Source organism: Cenococcum geophilum (assembly GCF_001692895.1).
Source record: "Cenococcum geophilum 1.58 unplaced genomic scaffold K441scaffold_55, whole genome shotgun sequence".
NCBI classification, from domain to species: domain Eukaryota; kingdom Fungi; phylum Ascomycota; class Dothideomycetes; order Gloniales; family Gloniaceae; genus Cenococcum; species Cenococcum geophilum.
In genome coordinates this window covers 685,603-707,465 of record NW_027137613.1, presented here as the reverse complement: position 1 = coordinate 707,465, position 21,863 = coordinate 685,603, and the positions used below count along the sequence as shown (strand labels likewise).

At 45.3% G+C, this 21,863-nt stretch overlaps 8 protein-coding genes across 8 annotated transcripts; 1 reads left to right on the top strand and 7 right to left on the bottom strand.

Annotated features, from left to right (window-relative positions):
• Window positions 1-44: 44 nt before the first annotated feature.
• On the bottom strand, window positions 45-674 carry K441DRAFT_667446 (glycoside hydrolase family 79 protein). The gene has a single exon (XM_067649837.1). The coding sequence runs from the start codon at window positions 297-299 to the stop codon at window positions 138-140; it is 162 nt and encodes a 53-aa protein (XP_067499084.1). The 5' UTR covers window positions 300-674; the 3' UTR covers window positions 45-137.
• Window positions 637-1,518, bottom strand: K441DRAFT_699739 (uncharacterized protein; the record flags this gene model as incomplete). Its single annotated transcript, XM_067653180.1, has 2 exons — window positions 1,103-1,518; window positions 637-969 (listed from the first exon to the last, which is right to left on the bottom strand). Exons 1-2 carry the CDS (start codon window positions 1,115-1,117, stop codon window positions 637-639), a joined length of 348 nt encoding a protein of 115 aa, XP_067499082.1. The 5' UTR covers window positions 1,118-1,518.
• Window positions 1,059-1,518, bottom strand: K441DRAFT_667445 (uncharacterized protein). Its single transcript, XM_067649836.1, has one exon. The coding sequence runs from the start codon at window positions 1,381-1,383 to the stop codon at window positions 1,183-1,185; it is 201 nt and encodes a 66-aa protein (XP_067499083.1). The 5' UTR covers window positions 1,384-1,518; the 3' UTR covers window positions 1,059-1,182.
• Window positions 1,519-3,013: 1,495 nt separating this feature from the next.
• K441DRAFT_667443 (uncharacterized protein) lies at window positions 3,014-3,469 on the bottom strand (the record flags this gene model as incomplete). Its single annotated transcript, XM_067649835.1, has 1 exon — window positions 3,014-3,469. The coding sequence occupies one exon, from the start codon at window positions 3,467-3,469 to the stop codon at window positions 3,014-3,016; it is 456 nt and encodes a 151-aa protein (XP_067499081.1).
• K441DRAFT_275652 (uncharacterized protein) lies at window positions 3,377-4,062 on the bottom strand. Its single transcript, XM_067640904.1, has one exon. It carries the CDS (start codon window positions 3,978-3,980, stop codon window positions 3,483-3,485), a length of 498 nt encoding a protein of 165 aa, XP_067499080.1. The 5' UTR covers window positions 3,981-4,062; the 3' UTR covers window positions 3,377-3,482.
• Window positions 4,063-6,002: 1,940 nt separating this feature from the next.
• On the top strand, window positions 6,003-7,398 carry K441DRAFT_667439 (NAD dependent epimerase/dehydratase family protein). The gene has a single exon (XM_067649834.1). It carries the CDS (start codon window positions 6,336-6,338, stop codon window positions 7,299-7,301), a length of 966 nt encoding a protein of 321 aa, XP_067499079.1. The 5' UTR covers window positions 6,003-6,335; the 3' UTR covers window positions 7,302-7,398.
• Window positions 7,399-7,513: 115 nt separating this feature from the next.
• K441DRAFT_734946 (acetyl-CoA synthetase-like protein) lies at window positions 7,514-9,581 on the bottom strand (the record flags this gene model as incomplete). The annotated part of the gene is made up of 8 exons (XM_067654289.1): window positions 9,331-9,581; window positions 9,074-9,273; window positions 8,888-9,002; window positions 8,733-8,858; window positions 8,139-8,644; window positions 7,898-8,060; window positions 7,779-7,844; window positions 7,514-7,746 (listed from the first exon to the last, which is right to left on the bottom strand). Exons 1-8 carry the CDS (start codon window positions 9,365-9,367, stop codon window positions 7,514-7,516), a joined length of 1,446 nt encoding a protein of 481 aa, XP_067499078.1. The 5' UTR covers window positions 9,368-9,581.
• Window positions 9,253-11,620, bottom strand: K441DRAFT_619295 (uncharacterized protein). The gene is made up of 2 exons (XM_067645869.1): window positions 9,331-11,620; window positions 9,253-9,273 (listed from the first exon to the last, which is right to left on the bottom strand). The coding sequence occupies exon 1, from the start codon at window positions 11,221-11,223 to the stop codon at window positions 9,745-9,747; it is 1,479 nt and encodes a 492-aa protein (XP_067499077.1). The 5' UTR covers window positions 11,224-11,620; the 3' UTR covers window positions 9,253-9,273; window positions 9,331-9,744.
• Between the last annotated feature and the right edge of the window lie 10,243 nt (window positions 11,621-21,863).

Sequence of the window (21,863 nt, the reverse complement as noted above, 5' to 3'; positions counted from 1 at the left end):
CCGAACATGTCCAAACGTCTCGAATCTTTGTCTCCTGTGTGATGATGACGCACTGCTAAGTATTTCTGTCATGATTAATGTAGCCAGGACTCCTAAAGCCGCAGACACGCGCATCGAACGACGGGGCGGACCAATGCCTATTTAAATAACGACCCCCCAATTCGTCCGGCATAGGCTGATGGAACACTGTTGGTGTTGAGAACTCCTATCTGGGTGGTCCCGTTTCCATTTCCGATCAGTTGCGCGACAGCAGCATGGGCATAATACATGGGTTTGACAAAAGGGCCGTTACCATACATCGATGGGCTGCCAAGCACTTGCGTTGGAATCATCTGTAATATGCATTTGCACTGACGAAATATTCAGGGAAGCCGTGTACATGAAGAAGTTGAGGGTCCATAGCGATGCTCCAAAATTATCGCAACTGTAATGCCATGGATGCAAATTGGGTCAACGCTACACATCTCCCGCGACACGTAAGGTAAGCCCGCAGCTAGTCCATCCGCCACCCGACTTTCCCAATACTTAAATTCCAAGTTGGTGTTGTCTAAGTCTACAAGATCATCCAAAGTGATGGAGACTGTTGAAACTCCAATAAAATAGAAACAATCATGCTGATTCCAGGCACTAATATACTCAAAGCCGTTTTGTGGTTGCTATCAAGCTATCCTGAACCAAATCCTTTATTTCAATGGTGATCCCGATAGTTGATGCGGTGGCTGGAGTTTTAAAAAAGGTTGCACCTAGTAGACTCCCACCGTGATATCGCCTCCATATCCCAATACTCCCGCCCCGGCTGCTAAAGCCAATCAGGCCGTCCTCAGCCTCATATCTCGAGCCAGGATTGGCTGGGATCCAGATTTCAACTTCAACAATCCCAACTGCGTAGTAAATGGTGTTCACTAGATAGAGAGACAGAGCATCTGCTGTAACAGATTCATTAAAAGAGAGCGTGTTCCGCGCATTCAGCTGGCATGTTGTCCATAGCGTACGTTACACGACTAGACTGTCATCGTTGGAGATATTCATACTCATGTTCAGTCCAGTACTGGCCGTACCGTTGGAAACATAAAGTACAAGCTATCTGGACAGGCCAGCATACCGTTCCGCCGACCATCGTGGTACGGTGGTACACCGCAATCGTAATAGAGGAGAAATTCCTTGCCAGCGGGAGAGTGAAGTTTAGCCAGCTGGCAAGGTTATAGGTTTAATTATTAAAGTATAAGTTGTCGGGCGGGTTGCCATAGAAGACAAGGTCATCATCGGTTTTATATGCAGAGTCGGCATGGGTAAGATTGTTGCTAGGACAAAGAATATATCTATGGCGTTTTCATAGAGGATCAGGAGGGGAGAGTTAGAGAGGATATTAACGTATCTAACCATGGAGGAAAGTTAGATAATTAATAAGTTGGTGGAGTCTGGGAGGGCGATTAAAAGGGGCAATAGGGGCTATTAATTATGTATTAATGTTCTATTAGCATAGATTAAAAGGCCGGCAGAATAAGCGAAGTTGGAGTAGGCTAAACCATTAGCATCCCATAGGACGGACAAGAGGGTGCCATAGTATCGCAGATATTCCACTGCGAAGTAGCTCCAGTTAAATAGCACAAGAGGTCGTATTTCGAATGTATTAGACAATAAAGGGATAATCCCAAGTAAATTAGTAACCATGTTATCGACGTATATTAAGTGGAGACAGTGTTCGCTATAGTCGGAAGTATAACCACTCCAAGCGGCCATTGAAGGATAATGGGGTTCAAAAATGGCTAGTTGGCGGTGATCGTAGCGTGTTCGTGTATAAGCCATGAAAAAATCTTGGAAAAATTCTGGAAGCCGTTCCAAATTTCCACGGCACCACCGTCGGGTCCTCCGGTGACATCCTGGAAGGCAGAATTCTTAAGCATCTAGCAAGGGAGTGCGATAATAAAGATTGGTAGTATAATCGTGGGTGCTGTCCCAAAGATAGTACATATTAATCATTCTATCAAATTAAGATTCTAGAAAAGCTAGATCTCTGGTTACCTGGGTTGCCTCCAGGAAAGAGTCTTGAAGGTAATAAGTGTAGGTAACACCGGCAAGCGTTTCTAGACCACCCCCGGCGTATAGCTGGGTGACGTCGTTAATAAACCTCGGATATCGCAACCATCTTGCTTCTAAAATCTGATAAGGCGCGGAATCCGGTATAGAATGGAATTTGCTGGCCCGCGGAACTGGTTAAATAAATTCTGTAAATACCCGGCCGTGGCCCTCGTGAGCATAGACTAGGTGCGTTTTTAGGACGGATGCACAATAGTAGATTTCTTATATAGTGGTATCTGAAAAGTCAACAAAGAGGATATTGTTAAGGCACCATTATGGCTCATTAAAACCCTTAATGTAAGATAAGTGGTTAAGGATTGATATAGAGGACAGGAGTGGATCTAGAAGAGGGTAAGGCCTACCTAGATCCTAAGCAAGTAAGATAGCAGGGAAGGCTGCCACAAAGAGAAACAACAGGTCTATAAGCGTCGTAGTCAAAGTATCCAATTATCGTGATATTGTGTGAGCAAGTGCCGCCCTACTCACCATACTTACCTTTTGGTTCAGCCATTATACCAAGCAATCCTATAAACAGTAGTTATATCTCACATTCTAATGCCGTGGTTGGCGAATTTCGATTTATTATAGGAGCCAATCTTTAGTTAATTTAAAGGGAAACACGGACCACCAGCGTTTCACTATTACGGGTAGAATTCCACATTAATTAAGGAACCAAAATCTAGAGAATGTGGAGTGTGTAAAGAGGAGGAGGATAATTATATCTTGATGAGAAAGGTCAGACGGCGAAGGCTGGGGAAAGAACCTCACATGACGTCACTAACTGCCGTTTCGGCAGAAGGGAGGAAGCGAGAGAGGACTCGAAGTAAGTAGTCCAATATAAGAACGCCTTAATGATCTCTGGGAAGTATCGAGTGAGCCTCGCCTCTGGCAACAGACACAGCCCAGAGACCAGATCATTGTTCATATATCCAACTCAAATACACCCACCGGGCCATGGAACATCCTTCATCCCGCCCCGCCAATTGTCGTTCCTTCCGTCCCAGTACTGTATCTTGAAATTACTCAAATCCAACCCCTCCTGCGGTTGATTGAGCGTCAAAATATTCAAGGAGAAGAACTCATGCACAGCGCCCTCGTACTCGTATTTCCCGGCCCCAATAACGTGGATCCCGCACTTGTCGCAGAAGTACTTATGGACGTCCTTGGATCTCATTTGATAGTCCTTGACCTCGGATAGAGAAGCGGGTGAAATCAACGTGAAATCGTCTGGCGTGAGTCGTAGTGCGGTGAAACCTTGCTTCAGGCAGACAGTGCAATTGCAGCGGGTGGCGGCAGGTGTGTCGGTGGCTGGAAGGGCTGCTTTGTATTTGATAAAGCCGCAGTGGCACGACCCTGTAAAGGTCTTTTTGTCTGGAGTGGGTGCTGACATTGTGAGGGATAACTTAGGGATGAAAGTTTGCAAGTGAAGAATGTGGAGCCAGCACGTGGTTGCCTAGAGCCTTAGCCCCAGATGATAGCCGAGAAGAATGACCAGATTTCTTGAAGCACCAGTCGTCCCGTTGTGCTTGGATACCTGGCCTTGAACGCTTGAACGTCGTGTCCAATACTTCGGCCGACATCAACAACCAAGGGTTCATCTTTTCCACAACTGAGACTTTTGCAGGGGTAGATCTCAGAGAAGTTTCCTCACTTGCACCCGGTTGCCTTTGTATACCGACCAAGGTTCTCGGCAACCGCTGGATTGCCGCGAGGTACTCCCAAATGCTCTGACCACTGCTGTAGTGCTTAAAGCAGTCGTTCTCATTTCCAGGCGGGTTTTGGTACTTTATATCCTTGAGAAATTTTGATAGGTGGAGAGATGTCGGTATGCCCACCTGGATGAAGTAGTCGACCATCGATGAGAGATCCTCCTTGACGAGGCCGGTTGTGAATGGCGCCATCTGGTATAGACCATTCTTGTCGACCCTCAATATGTTGGTAGTTCCCAGGTGCCAAATCAGACGCTTGAAAAGCACAGGATCACACTCGACGAGGCCAGATAGCTCACCCGTAGAGCTTTCGCAGCCATCGTTCTTCTGCAACCACTTCCGAAAGAGCCCTATGTCAGTTGCAACCTTCAGATGCCATCAGCGTCGGAGTGGTCAAGATTAGGCGTGAGGCAGTATCCCATTGTGATTCAATGCGGGATAGAAGAACTCGTGCCTCGATGGCTGACTCCTTCCTCTCCTCGCTCGTGAAGGAGTTGGCATTGATGCGCTTTATTGTTGCAACAATGTCACTCATTCTGTTAGAGATTTGCAGATCTCGATGCTGGCACTTTTGATGATTGCTAGTGTCTGAGCAAAATTGACCAAAAAAGAGGTCTTTTGAATGCTTTGACAGCATCAGGCTCACAGTCGACGCTTTAGAGGAGAAGAAAATGACTAATATCATGTCATCATGCCGCAGCATAAGACCACCAATGACAAACTCAATCTGACAGCACTCTGCTCAACCTAAACTCAAATCCTTAAGCGGTTTGCTGCCAGCACAGCTTACAGGACAAGGTTTCTGCAGTCAGTATGTCTTTTAGCGTTGAAAATTTGGTCGAAAGGTCAAGAGGAAAGCGAATGGCCCCACTCAAAACCTTCGAATCAAATACCTCTTGAGCCATACTTAGCACAATCACAGGTCTTTGAAGTAGTTTGGTGTCGGGTTACTCAGTCGTTGGCCGTTCTGGATTTGAAGGGGAAATTCAATTTTGCGCCGTCCTCCGTACTGCGAGGCGACCATGTCAGAACGTGCTGTAGCCCGGGGATGGCGTCCGCTGAGCAGGTTCCGCGGTCTGACGGTTCCGAGCATACGCCGCCTATGCGCTCCCAGCGAACGCGTCCGACACCGGGAAAGGCAGTCTCACATTCTCTCTATCTCTTCCGGACTATTCTAACCAGAATCTCCACCTATCCTATCTTACTGCTGACGGCGCTGATTTGCTGAGCGGCACAACCTGGAATGGCATCAGCTACGAATCGAGCAACGACGGCACACCAGAAACCGTCAACTCCACCATCACCGCCATCCCAATCGGATCGAATGGCAGGGTTTCCGTGACCGTATGAGACAGCCGGGCGGCTATAGCGAACATTGGCTGGTTACTAGGTTCGAATGCAGTGTTAACGCCGAATCCGACTTCAACAAATCCAGGCGCCGCACAGTCGGGAACAAAGAAGTCGAGCACGGTAACAAGCACCGCCAGCACGAGCACGAGCACTGCGCTTCCAAGCTCGGCAGTTACCACGACAGTCGCGTGAATGAGTTCTGTCTCCTCCGGAATTGTCAATGCTATTCCTACGTCAAGACTTACCAGCACGGCGGGGAGAACCTGGGGGCGGGGAAGGTTGGTCTTGATTGCTGTTGGAATTGGCGCGGTTGTATGCGTTGCGTAACGATAGGTATGATAGAAAGCCACATAAATGGTAGATTACTTTAATAAGATTTGTCATGAACACATCATCAGTCCATACTTCGTAAGCAGCTCACAAGGACCAGTATCGAGACAGACGGGAAAGACGAGTGGGGGCAATGACTGGAGGATAGCATAGGAAGACCGAGATTGGTTAAGATAGAGAGGAGTGGCACGCGCCCGTATTTTAGCGGACTTAAGGGCTTTCGATGCAAGAGCGACTGCAGAAGTGACGATGTTCCGTATGGTGTTGACTTCCAAATTGGGCCAAAGCAGCTAGCGTGGTGACTCTGGCGACGAGGATGTAGATTTAGTCGACGGAAATGATCAAGCCTTGATCTAGTCTTGACCCAATCTTCATCGAGCGGACCAATCAGCATCTTGGTGGTGTTGAGAGTTTCGGGGCTTTGCTGACTTCGGCCTTAAAAAGGATGTTAGTGGTTAGATCCGGTCGGCCCTGCCTTGCCTCCGTACTGCAACACCTAAACCCCGAATCTGTCTACTCAACCTCTATCTCTGCATTCTTTACATCATTTTACCCGCTCTGCTACCCCGGCCATAACGGTGATATGGAGGCTGACCCTACAGTATATAAAGACATGGCGCCAGCGTCCATGGTAGATGCATCCAAGCACTTCAACAGCTAACATTCAAAGCTACTTTGACACTTCCAGAAGATATTATCATTGATTAAACTACAGTACATCAACATTTCCCACCTTTACGGCCTGCAAACCGTACGAATACTAATTAAACACCCCGCTGCCGCCTCGAATAACCCAGAGTCTTCCTTTATAGTCAGCAGAACCGCTTTCAAACAAAGCAACCACCCAACACCCAACACCAATTTACAATGTCTAAAGTCCTAGTTATTGGTGCTACTGGCTATATCGGCCGTGCACTTGCGCTCTCCCTTCTCCGTAGTGGCCGCTACATCGTCTATGGCCTTGCGCGCAACTCTGAAAAGGCCGCCCTCCTCACCTCGCTCGAGATCGTTCCTGTGGTTGGAGATGTTTCAAACTCTGCCGAATACCTCTCCCTTATCTCATCCGAGCACATCGACGTGGTTATAGATGCCGCTGGTGCTTATGCAGAGAGCTACAAGATCCTGGAGGACCTCAAGAAGGTTGGGCAGGAGAGGTTGGAAGTAGCGAAGAAGGCCGGCATCAGAACCCCTAAACTGGGTTTTGTTTACACGAGCGGTGTTTGGGTGCATGGCTCATCGCACAGAGAGGTGTCGGATCTGCAGCCTGTGGGCGTTGAACATTCACCGACACAGCCACCACAGCTGGTTGCTTGGAGGCCTGCGCTGGAGCAGGCAGTCCTTGGGGCGTCGGATGTGCTGGATACGGTCGTTGTCAGGCCGGGTCTAGTTTACGGAGGTGCAGGAGCGATCTGGACAGCCCTGTTCACACCTTTATTGCGAGCTGCGAAGAGCGGAGCAGAAGTCGTGGGCGTTGCAGCAGACGAGGATAGCATGCCTGGCCTTATCCACGTTGAAGACGTTGCCACCGGCCTACACGCAGCTGTTGAGAAGCTACCCCTCATATCAGGCACAGGGATCTATCCCGTTTTTGATCTAGTCTCGAGTACGGAAAGCATGAAGATTATCTTGGAGTCTGCGGCGAAGGCCATGGGTTGCAAGGGCAAAGTGGAGCTGAAGGGATCCAAAGACGATCTATTCGCCATTGCGATGAACTGCTCCATTAACTCGAGCTCGGGAAGGGCGAAAACTCTTTTGGGATGGGAGCCTAAGAGAATTGGCATGGTGGCGCGGATGGACGTGTATGCTAAGGCTTGGATGGTCACTCAAAGCTAGAATGTAGCCATTGGATCAAAGCTCATTACTCTAGGAGTTATATTATAAATAATGAAATTGCTAAATGAGACTCTTCATTATATATCCGGCTGGTAATGCATCCTGAGGCCTAAGAAATTTCCACGCTGAAGATCTATAATTACCTTATTAGCTATAATGTCTGGTTCCATAAAGCAACCGAGATCCCTCAATCATAATTCCGCAGACACCTGCTACAATTCCTTTTTAGCGCGTTCTCCTAACTCTCTTCTCAAAAGTTTGCCGACTGCATTTTTTGGCAACTCGTCTTCGGACACAATCTCTCCTCTTAACTGCTTGTAAGGTGCCATTCTTTTACTAATATACTCGTGAATTTCTTCTTTGGTAACATGTGCCAGATCTGCTACAATATATGCACAAGGAACCTCAGAACCTCCAGGTATTGGCACTCCAACAACAGCAGCCTCTTGAATTTTGGGGTGCGTAATAAGCGTATACTCGTATTCTCAAGATTTGCAGGTACGGTCTGTAGACCTTTATATTTAATGAGTTCCTGAATGCATTCTGTCAGCCACAGCTACTGCATCAACGTGGTCTCCAAAACCTCACATTCTTACGGTCCACAATATAGAATTTTCCACCTCGGTCAACAGCTCTGTCTCCAGTGCAAAACCAATCGTCGTGGAATGATTCTTTCGTCGCCGTTGGATTGTCATAATAGCCTTGGGTAACAAGCGGTCCACGAACAAGAACTTCACCAGGCTCACCAGGCTCGACACACTAAACGCCGTTAGCTGAAATAAGAAAACAGCATAGCAGACTATCGAGTGTTAGCGTAGAGCACATACGTTCCAATACAATTCTCAAATCCATATTCGGCAGAATTAGGCTAACGCTTCCGGTAACATTACTTTCACCTCGAAGCATTGCAGTAACTGCCCCTGTCGTCTCACTCAAACCCCATGTCTGACTAATATACGTTCTGCCCTTGCCCAGCTTCGCATTTACTGCCATCTGCAGTTCCGCATCCATGGGTGCCGCGCCTGTCACCGCTACCTCCAGGGTCTCGAACTGCCCAGTGACATCAGGTGGCTTTGCAATACGGAGGTATATCGAAGGGACTGTATATAAAGCTGTTATTTCGAGCTCTTTCATGTGGCGTTGAAAGGATTTCCACTCAAATTTGCGCATACAGTAGACAGCGCCCGCGGAGTAGAAGGGCGCAATGAGGTAGGCAAATACGCCAGCAATATGGGCGACGGATAAATGGGCGAGAGTTCGATATTCGATCAAGGTTCCGCCGGCCGCTATTTCACGGGCAGCCCATTCGCGACCTTGTACGGACGGAATGTATAACTCGCAGACTAGGGAGAGCATCACGCCTTAGCGCTAATGTTAGCTTCACGTCCTGCTTCGTGGGAAATGAATCGAACCGCTAGAGAAATCCTATACCTTTTGGCACACCTGTTGTCCCGGAACTATAAAGCAACACGATCAAGCTCGTTTTCAATTCCTCCGGATCCGTGATCCTTCCCCATGCCAGCTCCTCCCCTTGTGTACAATGAGCTCCAAATCCACCTTGCACGCTATTCAGCCCCACTTTAGACTTAACTGCAGCACTAAGACCCTGTCGGGCCCTATTCCACACATCCGTGCCGCCTCAACGACAACCTGTTGCAAATCCGGGCTGCAAATAACCAGCTTACTCTTCCCCTGTCTGATCTACTTCGCCAGTTCTGCAGCCGTCTACGAAGGACTCGCAGCGAAGAAAACACCATCTGCGGCAATGATACCGTAGAAAGCGGCTGCCCGCCCGTCATGACAACCACGACATCCTTGTTGGGGCCGGAGGGGCCGATGCCAAAGCGGCTGCGCAAAGCATGGGTGATGTGCTCGGCAAGGGCCCGGAGGGTGGATTTCGTAACTACGTTTGACGAGTTGGCGGCTTCGAGGTGGAGAAGCGTGTCTTCTTGCGCTGTGCAGTGTTCGGAGTCTGATGTGGCTTGGTTAATAGAGGGGCTGGAGTAGTTGACTGAGGAGCCTGACGTACTGAAAAGTAAGGTGAGAAGGTCTATATTAGGAGACATCAACCTTCATTGGGTGACGATATATTCTCGACATGATGGGGCAATGCTTTAATGAACAACAATTCGTAGTCGAATGCGTAGTCAGAACTGCAGCAGAGAGTATGAATGGTGAGAATAAAACAACATTGCGCGTGTAACCTTAGATCCAGTCGACATTTGGTTGTCAGAATGCTTACAGTACTACACACTGAGGGGAACAGTGGAAAGATTGAGCGTGGGGCATGGGTGGCGGGGTTATTGCGAAAATCATAAACGCGCCAGTCAAAAAATCTAAACAAGAGAGGGAATATGTAGATGCTAACATATATATTATTTTACAGGTTAGAGATTTGGCGTTGTCGGATATCTAACAATCGCATATGATAAGATCGTAATCGCTACGCGAAAGGTGGCGGTACGGAAGGTCCGTAAATCTGCCTTTGCTGTAAAGCCCTTTCTTTTATGCTCTTCCCTCGTGTCAGCCCATAATCGGCGGTACCATCGCCGACGGAAGGTTTCTGCTTTTCTTTGTTAAAGTCTTCTTGAGATGACGTAACTGAGTACTCGTCATGCTTCTTCGTCTCTTCGTTGTCATCAAATTTGAAGGCCAAGTGACAAGCACGTAAATGCGCAGCTATCGAGATCATATTTCCCACAATCCACCAAGAAAACATGATAGGTAGGGCACGGTAAAGTCTATTATCTCCGCCGCCAGACCAAATCGTAACAAGGACAGAATAAGCGTTATGAGCGGGCAAACAAATACCCCAGCGGTAGAAGCCCGGTTGTACCTCAAGCGGCCCGATGGTGGTTGAAATATTCAGGAACACCCAAATGAGAACTACGAATGGCATGGCCGGTAAAGGGGAGATTGCAGATATAGCATCCAGAAAGAGAAAGTGGATATTCATAAGTAACCAAAGGGCCATCCATGTCAGGACGAATTGGGTGGCATTGACATCCCAACCATCACCAAAGGCCCAGTAGTACACTGTCTGCACCAAAGCGGCACCCAAAGAGTAGAGGAGACCACACATTCTACGGACCATTATGCTAGAGAGAATGGTCATCTTGCTGTAGATTTGATGTTGACGACAGACACCGTTGAGAGCAAGGAGGAAGAAAAACTGCTGCAGAACAGGCATAGCCATTGAGACAGTACCGAAGAAGACGATCGATCCTTGTGGATTTGCCTTAACATTCTGGACAGTGGCTGCAATTGGGTTGAGGAATGCTTGAACAGCTGCAGGACTTGATTGGGCAACATACGGAAAAGCACCTGTCCCGTTTAATTTTGTATAGGCTACTCGAACAGCTCCTACGAGCTGTTGCATATTGGCTTGAATGGCACCCTGTGCAAATGTCGAGTAATATTGCTGGTTCCATACCCAGTGCAATGCGTTGCTAGCATCGTACATGTTAGCCGTCTGGCCATCTTGTATAGCGGCCGTTAGGCGTGCGGAAGCACCCTTGGTTGAATAAATTGCGCCCCAATAATGTCCGTCGCGTACGCTGCGATAAACGTCAGACTGTGTTGGAAAGTCCTCTGGCAGATGAAAGTAAAGTGTGGGGAATCCAGGCCCTTTTAGTTGCTCGTATGCTATAGACAAAGCCTGACCTATGACACCACTATCGTAGTCGACTGCGAGGACATGTAGGTTATGGTATTTGTCGTGTGATTTGTAAAGTGATCCGTAGAGGTATGATAGGCATGCGAGGAAGAGTAGCATGAAAGCGAGGCCTCCAGCTGCTGCTTGAATGGCGAACTTCACACGAATGCCCTTCCAATATTCATTCGCAAACGATGTACGGTTGTCTCGGCTAAGGCTCGGTTTCTCTTTCAGCTTCCGGATTGGGTGTGTGCCGAGGCCGACCATGTCGAGGGCCTTCGATGAGAATAGGGTTTTAAGACAAATAAACCTTCAGCGCTACTGAGAACAAAATGGAAGAGAATAGCAACGAATAGTTAGACAAGATTAGGAGCCAACCTGCCGTTGCTGTTAGGCGATATGACAAATAAGAACGAGTTTTGCAATGAAGTTGGAAGTGGCGGTTTAGGAGGGGAGAGTGCTCTAATGTATACTATGATAATACTTATATGTCAAGAGTATTTCATTTAGGTTTTCTTCAGGGCAGGACCGTCAGCCGTGTTCCGGTTCTTAAATGCACATAATGGTCAGAAAGGCACTTTCGGCTGAGTAAAGCCTCGAAGCTGAGGAACCTAGCCTCTTGCATAGGGGCAATTCTGGTTGTAAGGAATGGCGTATATCTTCGGCATTCGCAAAAAGTGAGTGAGGGAAAGGTGATAGGACAGTTATTTATGGGAACTAAGTGGGCTGTGGCCGGCGATCGGTGTTTTCTCAAAATTACGTGATCTGACCGGCGAAAGCCAAGCCCCGACAGGCCGTCTCTCTGTATACAACCCGGGAGTTCTTCCATATATTGAATCCTATGCAACAAGTACCATCTACAATCTGCAGGCTCCACCCTGGTATTCCACCTGGTAGTAATTTTGAGGTCTCCACCTCCTGTCCGTCGTGGCGTCTATTAATAGAGAAGGAATGGCGAATCTACGAGGGGTTGGGGCTGTGGGTAAGCAGCTTAACGCCGCCGAAGTCGTGGTGTCTAACACCAGACACGGCTTCTCTTTATCGTGAACAGTACCTGCAATTGAGGTGTATAAACAATATTAAGTTATTAAGAGTGGTATTCTTAAGCGTTAAGGATCGAGGTATTTAGATCGAGGTATTTAGATCGAGGTTTGAGTCGTGTTTGCATAGACCTGAGTACGCGTCTGGTTTAATTCAATCGGCGGACGAGACTGCCTTCCTCTCTCCCCCCCTATTGAACGAACGCTCGTGGTATCGTTCGCTGGAGCTCGTCTTAGCTTCTTAATATAAGTCGGGTCACTACTCCGACAGGTAAAGATACCAGACACTGGACATCATTAGGACTTTGAAAAGATTGTATTTCAAAGAGCAAATGCCGTGTTCACAGCTCGTCAATCGTGCGAAAAGCGTTCCGTCTTGTTCGAAGGAATTTCTCTGTATTCCTTTGTTTTGCGGAATGGTTAAACATAAGGTAGCTCTGTTATACTACAAAATAGAAGACCCGACATGGCGCTATACTCTATTTTTTTAAAAACTAAAACTATAAGGTAATATTTTAATAGCCGCTTAAAAATAAACTTTAAATTTTATAATTAGGTTTTCCTATACTATTATATTACTTTATAGTAGGCGAGTCCCAAAAGGCGGGGAGATGGATTACGGAGTGTCACGGAACCCGACCGCAGGGGCCTCCATAGGAGAACCCCGTGCTCTCGCATACACCTCGCGTACAGCTTATGTCAGCTACGCGAGGGTATATCACCTCCTTACGCCCTCGACCCTTACGATCGATCGCGCAACGTCTTGTAGACTCCTTGAATACATACGCTTTGTAGCCGTTGCCCCCGTTCCGTGACATTACGTTGCGCCTTTTTTCTTCACCGACGCTCAGCCTACGACCAATTCTACGTCTCCACGACACCGCAGACGCTGCCAGAAGCAGCGTGTCTATGAGTTACCTCACTTCGTACTCCCAAAGAATTAACGATAGTAAGACGAAATTCCTTACTAGCCACCATATCAAACTTAATACCTATATCGAAACCACAACACCAATCAGTCCCAGGAGGATTTGATTCATCAGCCCTAGCCTTAACCCCTAAAGGGAAGCCTAGTGGCTTAAAAGATTATGACGACCACGAGAGGGACATTAACAATATCTCATCCTTTATTAACTACACAACCACGGATAAATAAGCCGAAGGGCTACCACCCATTGAGATCAAGATACGAGACGCCGAGATGTTTGCAAAAATGGTAGTACGAGAACCCGACAAATACTACCGCCTTCTATAGAACTACCATCTAAAGCTTATACGAGCTAAGATGCGTACTGCCCAAGATTACGATATCATCTAAGACCTATAAGCTTATAAGGCGCTCGCTGACAACACATACCAAGAGATTAAAGATGACCTCCGCGCGTCTAAACGCGACGTCCAACGATTAAAGAAGGCCAAGATTATACTTATTGCTACGGTTACTAAAAGAGAGGGTATAATCAAATACCTATAATCTTAGCTTAACGAGCACATTCGTAACGATACTAGATACCTCTCTACTGCATACAACGCCACCCAAGCCTCTATGCCCCCGGCAACCTTACCTACTTAACGCTCGACGGAAGGTCAGCGCTAAGCAGCTTCACCTAACAGGAACCCCTACTACAGTAGCGGCAACGACGAAAGCCACAACAATCGAACCCAAACTACTACCATAGGGTCTAATATACGCTACCCCGATCCCCTAATCTTTAAGGGTAACCGCAAGGAATACAGCCACTGGAAGATACAAATCCGCGAGAAACTGACCCAGAGCGCCTGCCTTTTCCCTACAGAAGATACCAAGATTAGCTACATTATCGGACGAACGAAGGGCATCCTGTTTAATAGGCTTTTCGCCTAATAGGAGACTAGCAGTCCCCGGAAATGGTAGTCCCACTAGGAAGTCCTTAACGACCTCGACTAAATGTACCGCGACCATGACCTAGTGGCCACTAGTTAAGCTAAACTACGCGCCCTAAAGATAAATCCTACTAAATTATTTAACGAGTTCTATGTTAAATTCCAGGAATACACTAGAGTTCTCGCCCGAGATAACGCTAAAGACTAGGAAGATCTTCTTAAAAAAGTCACTTATCGCCTTAGTCACGCAGCCGCCAGCCATAACTATAATGACGTTCACGATATGGTAGCAGCCCTATAGAAGATTAAATGACGGCTGAACCAAATTACTACCGCAAACCCCCGCCCGAAGACCTCCCTATAGAAGCCCTCCGGACCTACCAAACTACCGACGCCTACTACCCTAAGTAACACCACTGGTCCTAATATCGACCTCTCTATACTAGCTTTCCTAAAGAAGTTACTAAACGGAGAGCGCGAGCTACTCCAGAAGCTAAGGCGTTGCTATAGATGCCGTTAAGAAGGCTATTATAGCTATAGCCCAAACTGCCTAATAGCTAGGTTTAGCAACCGCCGTTAAACACCTAACCCTATACCCTAGACACTAAATACGTTACTACACGCCGCTACCGCATAAGACGAAGATATAGTAATGGTAGTAGAATTAGACGCGGAAGCGGAAAACGTAAAGTTTTAGCCCTAAGTCATAGGTTGGGACACTTCGACGATAGAGGGATTTATATATTGGCTTGCTTAATAGATAGCTTAGTAAAAATGGAAGGATGGAAGCAAATAGTCTTACCTATAGAAGGAACTACCGCTAAGAAACAATACAAAACCCATTCTATAATTAACTGCGGAGCTACTAATAAATTTATAGATACTTAATTCGTGCGTACTTATAACCTACCTACCCTACCCCTTGCTAAAGCCCGCGCCCTATAACTCGCTGATGGTAGTTGTACTATATAAAAGATTACCTATATAGCATAACTTTACCTAAACATAAACGGACACCAGGAGGAGCTTTGGGCCTATATTATACCACTTACGAACTACTCTATTATCCTTAGAATGAACTAGCTTAAATAATATAACCCCACTATTAACTGGCAAAAGAGAGAAGTAACCTTTAACTTTAAATACTGTAGAGAGACTTGCCTAAGGTATAGCCTAGCTACCTCTATCTACTCCCTAGGATATTAACCCAAGGAAACCCTTATTACCCCACCTATGACTAACTGCCACTATGTAAGCGCCGCGGCCTTCTACCGCATAGCACGTAGGAAAGGCTAGACCGTTGCCGTAGCCTCTTAATTACGACTATATAAGCTTAATAAAGATTAGGACTACGTCCTCTATAGTAACAGGATAGATATAGTCAACTTCCTAGAAAATAATGCCCCTGTAGAACTCTACGGACTTTCACCCTTAGACTTTAAGAAGTTTATAAACCTTAAAAAAGGACTTACCAATAAGGAACTCCGCAAGCTCCTCCCTAAGAGATACTACGACTTTATTAACGTATGCTTATAAAAGAGTATAGATATACTCCCCCCACATCGACCTAATAATTATACCATTAATATTAAATAAGGAAAAACGCCGCCCTATAAGAGACCCTACTTAATATTAAAAAACAAACTCCTAGTTATTAAAAAGTATATCAACGAGCACCTTAATAAAGGGTTTATTCGCCCTAGTATATCCCTAGCAGCCGCCCCTATCCTTCTTGCTAAAAAGCTAAAAGGAGGTATTTAATTCTGCGTTGACTACAGAGGACTTAACGCTATTATAATTAAGAACCGATATCCTGTACCGCTTATACGCGAGACCCTTAAACGGCTTAGCTAAGCCAAAATCTATACTAAGCTTGATATCATCGCCGCCTTTAACCGCCTTAGAATACGGGAAGGTGATAAATGGAAAACCGCATTTATATTGCGCTTCGGCCAATTCGAATACACCGTTATGCCTTTCGGCGTATGTAACGGCCCAGGCAGCTTCTAAAGCTACATTAATAACGCCTTATAGGACTACCTTGACGACTTCTGCTCTGCGTACCTAGACGATATTCTTATTTATAGTAATAACCCTTCTAAGCATACCGAGCACGTTTAAAAGGTCCTATAGCGCCTTAGAGACGTAGGACTTTATATTAATTTAAAGAAGTATAAATTCTTAGTTATAGAAGTAAAATACCTTAGACTAATTATTACTACTAAGGGTGTCCGTATGGACCCCGAAAAAGTATATATAATTACCGGATAGCAAACCCCTACTTATATTAAGGACGTATAAGCCTTCCTCAGTTTTACCAACTTTTACTGGAAATTTATATATAACTTCTTAGGTGTTATAGCACCACTTACAGCAATAATGCGAATAAAGGGCCTTTCTGTAAAAGAAAGAAAAACATATCTATGTTTTATCTGGACGCTTAAATGCGAAAAGGCGTTCTAAGACTTAAAAGATATGTTTACTAAAGCATCTATCCTAGCTTACTTCATACCAGGACAACAACTCTATCTTAAGACTGACTCCTCAGACTACGTTAACGCGGGCGTCCTCTTCTAGATGGGTAACGACGGTCTTCTCTACCTAGTCGCATTCTACTCGTCTAAGCTTATATTATAAGAATATAACTACGAAATCTATAATAAGGAACTCCTCGCAATTATATAAGCGTTTAAGGAATTCTAACCGGAACTCTCCTTAACAGAACCTAACTAGCCAACTAAAGTCCTTACGGATTATCGCAACCTTAAGTACTTTATAACTACGAAATAACTAAACTAACGCTAAGCACGTTGGAACGAGTTCCTCTCTGGTTTTAACTTTAAAATCGTATATAGGCTAGGAGTATAAGGTACTAAGCCTAATAGCCTAATACGCCGTTCGCAAGACCTTCCTTAGTTAGAAGATAACCCTTATAATTAATTCCAGTAACAAACAATTCTAAAAGCACGAAACTTAGCCCTAGATATACTACCTAAGATAGAACTAACCCCCTATTAGCTTTATACTACAGAACTAAAGTTACCCCCTAAAATCAACGAACTCATTACCGTAGTATATAACACCTCTGTCGACCCATTATTTTATTAACTGATTGCCGCAAAGATCGCCGGCACCCATATACTGCCTATTAACCTCTAAAGCTTAGGCTAGATCGATATAGCAGCCTTAAAAGTAAAAGAGAATAGGCTCTATTATAAAGGCTGTTTATTTATCCCCAACTTAGAAGACCTATAACGGCAACTAATCTAAATGGCCTACGACCTCCAATTAAGCGGCCACCCAGGCAAAGGAGGAACCTATAAGCTCCTCAGCCGATACTACTTCTAGCCCAAAATGATAGACTTAGTTGAACGCTTTATAAGCGCCTACTATGGCTGTAAACGTGCTAAAGCATTTCATATAAAGTACTAAGGACTGCTATACCCTCTACCAGTACCTATACGACGATGGGCAGATATCGCTATAGATTTTGTTATTGACCTACCGCCTTGCAAACGATATGGCCGAACCTATAAGAATATCCTTATAATAATATGCCGACTTATAAAAGAACGCCACTACGTCCTAACTAAAGGCGTAGCTGTAAGCGACGTTGCCGACGCCTTCCTCCGCGAAGTCTACCGACTATATAGGTTACCCGACTCTATCACGTTTAACCAAGGCACATAATTTAACTCTAATGTATAGAGGCGGATCTACTAACGCCTTAGTATCTCCGTTAAGATATCTATATCCTTTTACCACGAAACTGCGGGATAACCGGAAAACGCTAACGCTAGTATAAAGGCGTACTTACGACAGGTAGTCGCCTATAGTCAGGACGACTAGGTAGACCACCTTCCGCTAGGTAAATTCGCAGTAAACAACCACGTCTTAGCCACTATAGGACTTACCCCGTTCTTCGCGAATAAAGGATATTACCTACGATCCGGTATAGAGCCACCAGAGCCTATTGATAAGAAACTGCCATATAGAAAACGCCTTAAGATGCTACTTGCCGATTAATATATAGACCGTATAAAAGACCTACTCGACTACTATAAAGGAGAGATGGCCTGGGCCTAAGCGAAATAGGCTTACTTTACCGACCGTCACAGAATACCGCCACCTAAGATGCGTGTTAGCGACTGGGTATAGTTAGATGCACGCAATATCTCCACACAGAGACCTATAAAGTCACTTGATCACAAGAACCTTGGCCCCTACTAGATTAAACAAGTTATTGACAGAGGAGCTGCATACAAACTAGAGCTCCCGCCTACATTAGCCACCCGCGGGATATGGCCCGTATTTTACCTATAGCTACTACACCTTTACTAGCCTAACCCTCTACCAGGATAAACATAGCCTAAACCCCCACCGGTACTAATCCAAGATAAGAACGAAGACAAGAACCATAAGGAGTGGACCATTAAACGAATCATCAACTCCAAATACTTTGGCAAAGGCAGAGGACGGCGGCTCTACTATAAAGCTACCTATACAGGATTCGACATAGATCAGCCGGAATGGCAACTATAGGAAGATTTTAAAAACGCAAAAGACCTAATCAGCGATTTCCACCACGCAAACCCACAGAAACCAGGCCTAAGCAGAGATTTCGTACCTAATCCCCTATAGAAGCCGTCACAACTAAATCGTTGTATATTACCGTCACGTGACTACTCCAATGAGATGTTAAGGAACTTCAACCGCCGGTTAAAGTTGTCTAATTAGTCAGATTCTAGACGCTAAGGAGAAGCCAGCCAATCAGGTTGGCTCGCTTGCTACTAGCGCCTCGGCGACACCCTTGCACCTCACCAAGTCCCCAACAGCCTCCTTCCCCACTATAGCCCAGTACCTTCGCATAGTAGCAACCCACAAGCTTCAAGTCAGAAGCACCTATACAAGCCCGTCACACCTATAACGATATTTCTTCTTCTAGATACCCCAAGCATTTCCCCCTACATGTATATAGCAACCACAGCGTCGCCGGAGCTCCGCCTCAATAGGAGGGGGGGTAGTGTCACGGAACCCGACCGCAGGGGCCTCCATAGGAGAACCCCGTGCTCTCGCATACACCTCGCGTATAGCTTATGTCAGCTACGCGAGGGTATATCACCTCCTTACGCCCTCGACCCTTACGATCGATCGCGCAACGTCTTGTAGACTCCTTGAATACATACGCTTTATAGCCGTTGCCCCCGTTCCGTGACACGGAGTTTTCTTAAGTAGAGTTTTCTCCCTATATGTAAATAAGGAGTAGTCCGCGTAGGGCCAATAGATATCTAAATTGGACGTTAAGCAATGAATAATTATTAAAGTTAAACTAAAATATAATATCTTTAAAACTATAATATATATTACTTTTAAATTTCTATAGGGTAATATAATAGTATATAAAAACTAAATTATAAAATTTTAGAGTTTATTATTAAAATACTACTTTATAATTTTAATAAGAATAAAGTAGGTAGTTTACTTAAATAGGCGGTTTATTTATAAAATATATTACCTAGTTATAGCCTTAACGTAATTAATGTTACGGCACTATTACAAACCCTAGTTAGGGGCTCGGTGTAACGGAACCTTATAGCAGGAACTACGATGGGCTTATTAATGGGCTAGGTGTATAGGTAATGCAAATTAAAGTCAACAATAAATAACAACTGGTGGAGTGGTTACCTAATAGATTAACTTTAATTATATTCTAAGAATTACTACAAGGAAGGAACTATAGTCCTTTAAATACACGACCGTACTTCTATAAAATCCTTCTTATATATAATATACGTCTTATATATAAGGTACGTAAGTTTCTTCCGTCCCTCTTATTTAATACATAGCATATTATATAACCTCGGTTACTATTTCTCGTTATATAGTTCTACCGGCTCCATTCTAAACCGTGCCTAAATTAACTAACTAGCTTCCTCTAACTCCTCTCCTAGTAGTCGTAGCATTGTACTTAAAGCGTCCATAACACTATCTCCCTCCTCTCTATCTTTGTCCTTAAGGATCCTAAATATCTCTAAGTTATTTACTAGAGGTATAATATCCGTCTAATTAATTTAGTTAATATTATTACTTATTATACCTAAAGTAATTTCTTCTTTATATACCTAACGTCATACTCGTACTATTGCTGCAATATTATCTTTTAGTAAGATTATACTGTCTCTATATTCTCGCTGCTTAAAAGAGGGGTTAGTTTATATTATATTAGCGAACCCATCTTCGTGACAACTGTCTTCTTACTTAGAGTGCATTAAAGCGAATATTTATTCGTCCTGTAATATTTGCTTTACCTCTAATACTAAGTATACGCGACCTATTACTCTTAATAGTTATCTAGTTCCTTAATTAATTTATCTTAGGGTCTTATATTTAATCTACTACTATATAGCTAAATAGTAAACTGTCTTAAGCCCTTACTAAGTTAAAACGTTCTTAAGATACGGAATAGAAGGCCTTAGATACTCGCATCGCGGTATCTACTTATTTACTCTATCTTAAGAAGGTTCGTAAGAACAGCGTGGTTTTCATTTTCAATATTGGCCAATCAGATTGATCAATATTGACACTAGTCAATATTGGCGAGTATTGGCGATATTTATAATATTTGCAGATCCTCTTGGCGCCCCTTCAAAAAATTAACTTAAATATCGTACGGGCGTTTATATAGACGTTTGTATAGGCGTTTGTATAGGCAATTAATTAATAAATCGATTAATTATAGAGTCGTTTGTATAGACGATTATAGAGTCTTCCTAGTATACTAGTGTTGCGTGTTAGTAGAGCTTAGAGTGGAGTGTCGTGTAGAGCTTCGAGCAGAGCCTTACGTAGAGCTTTTAAGTAGAGCTTAAGTAGAGCTCCGTGTAGAGCCTTAATAGAGTTTAAGCAGAGCTTCGAGCAGAGCTTTAAGTGGAGCCATAATAGGGCTTTAAGTAGAGCCTCGTGTATAGGGTGGTTTTGGATAAATCTTATCGCAATAAGTCTTAGTATACCCTAAATAATTTTTTAGTTGCCTTTTTCTTCTTTATTATTAAATAAAATATGGCTTTAGAGCTAGAATTAGAACCTCTTAACGCTATTAATACCTTACGGAGGCTCTGCGCGAAGCTCTGCGTACGGAGGCGCTGCATGAAGCTCTGCACGAAGCTCTGCGTACGGAGGCTCTGTGCGGAGCTCTGCGGAAGCTCTGCACGAAGCTCTGTAGAAGCTCTGCACGAAGCTCTGTGTACGGAGGCTCTACGCGAAGCTCTGCGGAGGCTCTGCGCGAAGCCCTGCACGAAGCTCTATGCGAAGCTCTGCGTACGGAGGCTTAATGCGAAGCTCTGCGGAGGCTCTGCACGAAGCTCTGCACGAAGCTCTACACGAAGCTCTGCGTACGGAGGCTCTGCACGACGGCTCTGCACGACGGCTCTGCGTACGACGGTTCTGCGTACAACGGTTCTGCGTACAACGGTTCTGCGTACAACGGTTCTGCGTACGACGGCTCTACTACGGAGGCTCTATATAAAAGCTTTGTGCAGAACTTCGTGTAGAGCCTCGTGCGGAGCCTCCGTACGCAGAGCTTCGTGCAGAGCTTCCGCAGAGCTTCGTGTAGAGCTTCCGCAGGGCTTCGTGCAGAGCTTCCGCAAAGCTTCGTGCAGAGCCTCCGCAGAGCTTCGTGCAGAGCCTCCGTAGAGCTTCGTGCAGAGCTTCCGCAGAGCTTCGTGCAGAGCCTCCGCAGAGCTTCGTGCAGAGCCTCCGCAGAGCTTCGTGCAGAGCTTTGTGCAGAGCTTCGTGCAGAGCTTCGCGCAGAGCTTCGTGCAGAGCTTCGTGCAGAGCTTCGTGCAGAGCTTCGTGCAGAGCTTCGTGCAGAGCTTCGTGCAGAGCTTTGTGCAGAGCTTTGGTGCACAGAGCTGTAAAAGCAGAGATTTTTTAGAAAGGATATTTTATGCTTGCTTATTCGCATTATCTAAAACCACCCTGCTCGTGCAGAGCTTCGAGTAGAGCTTC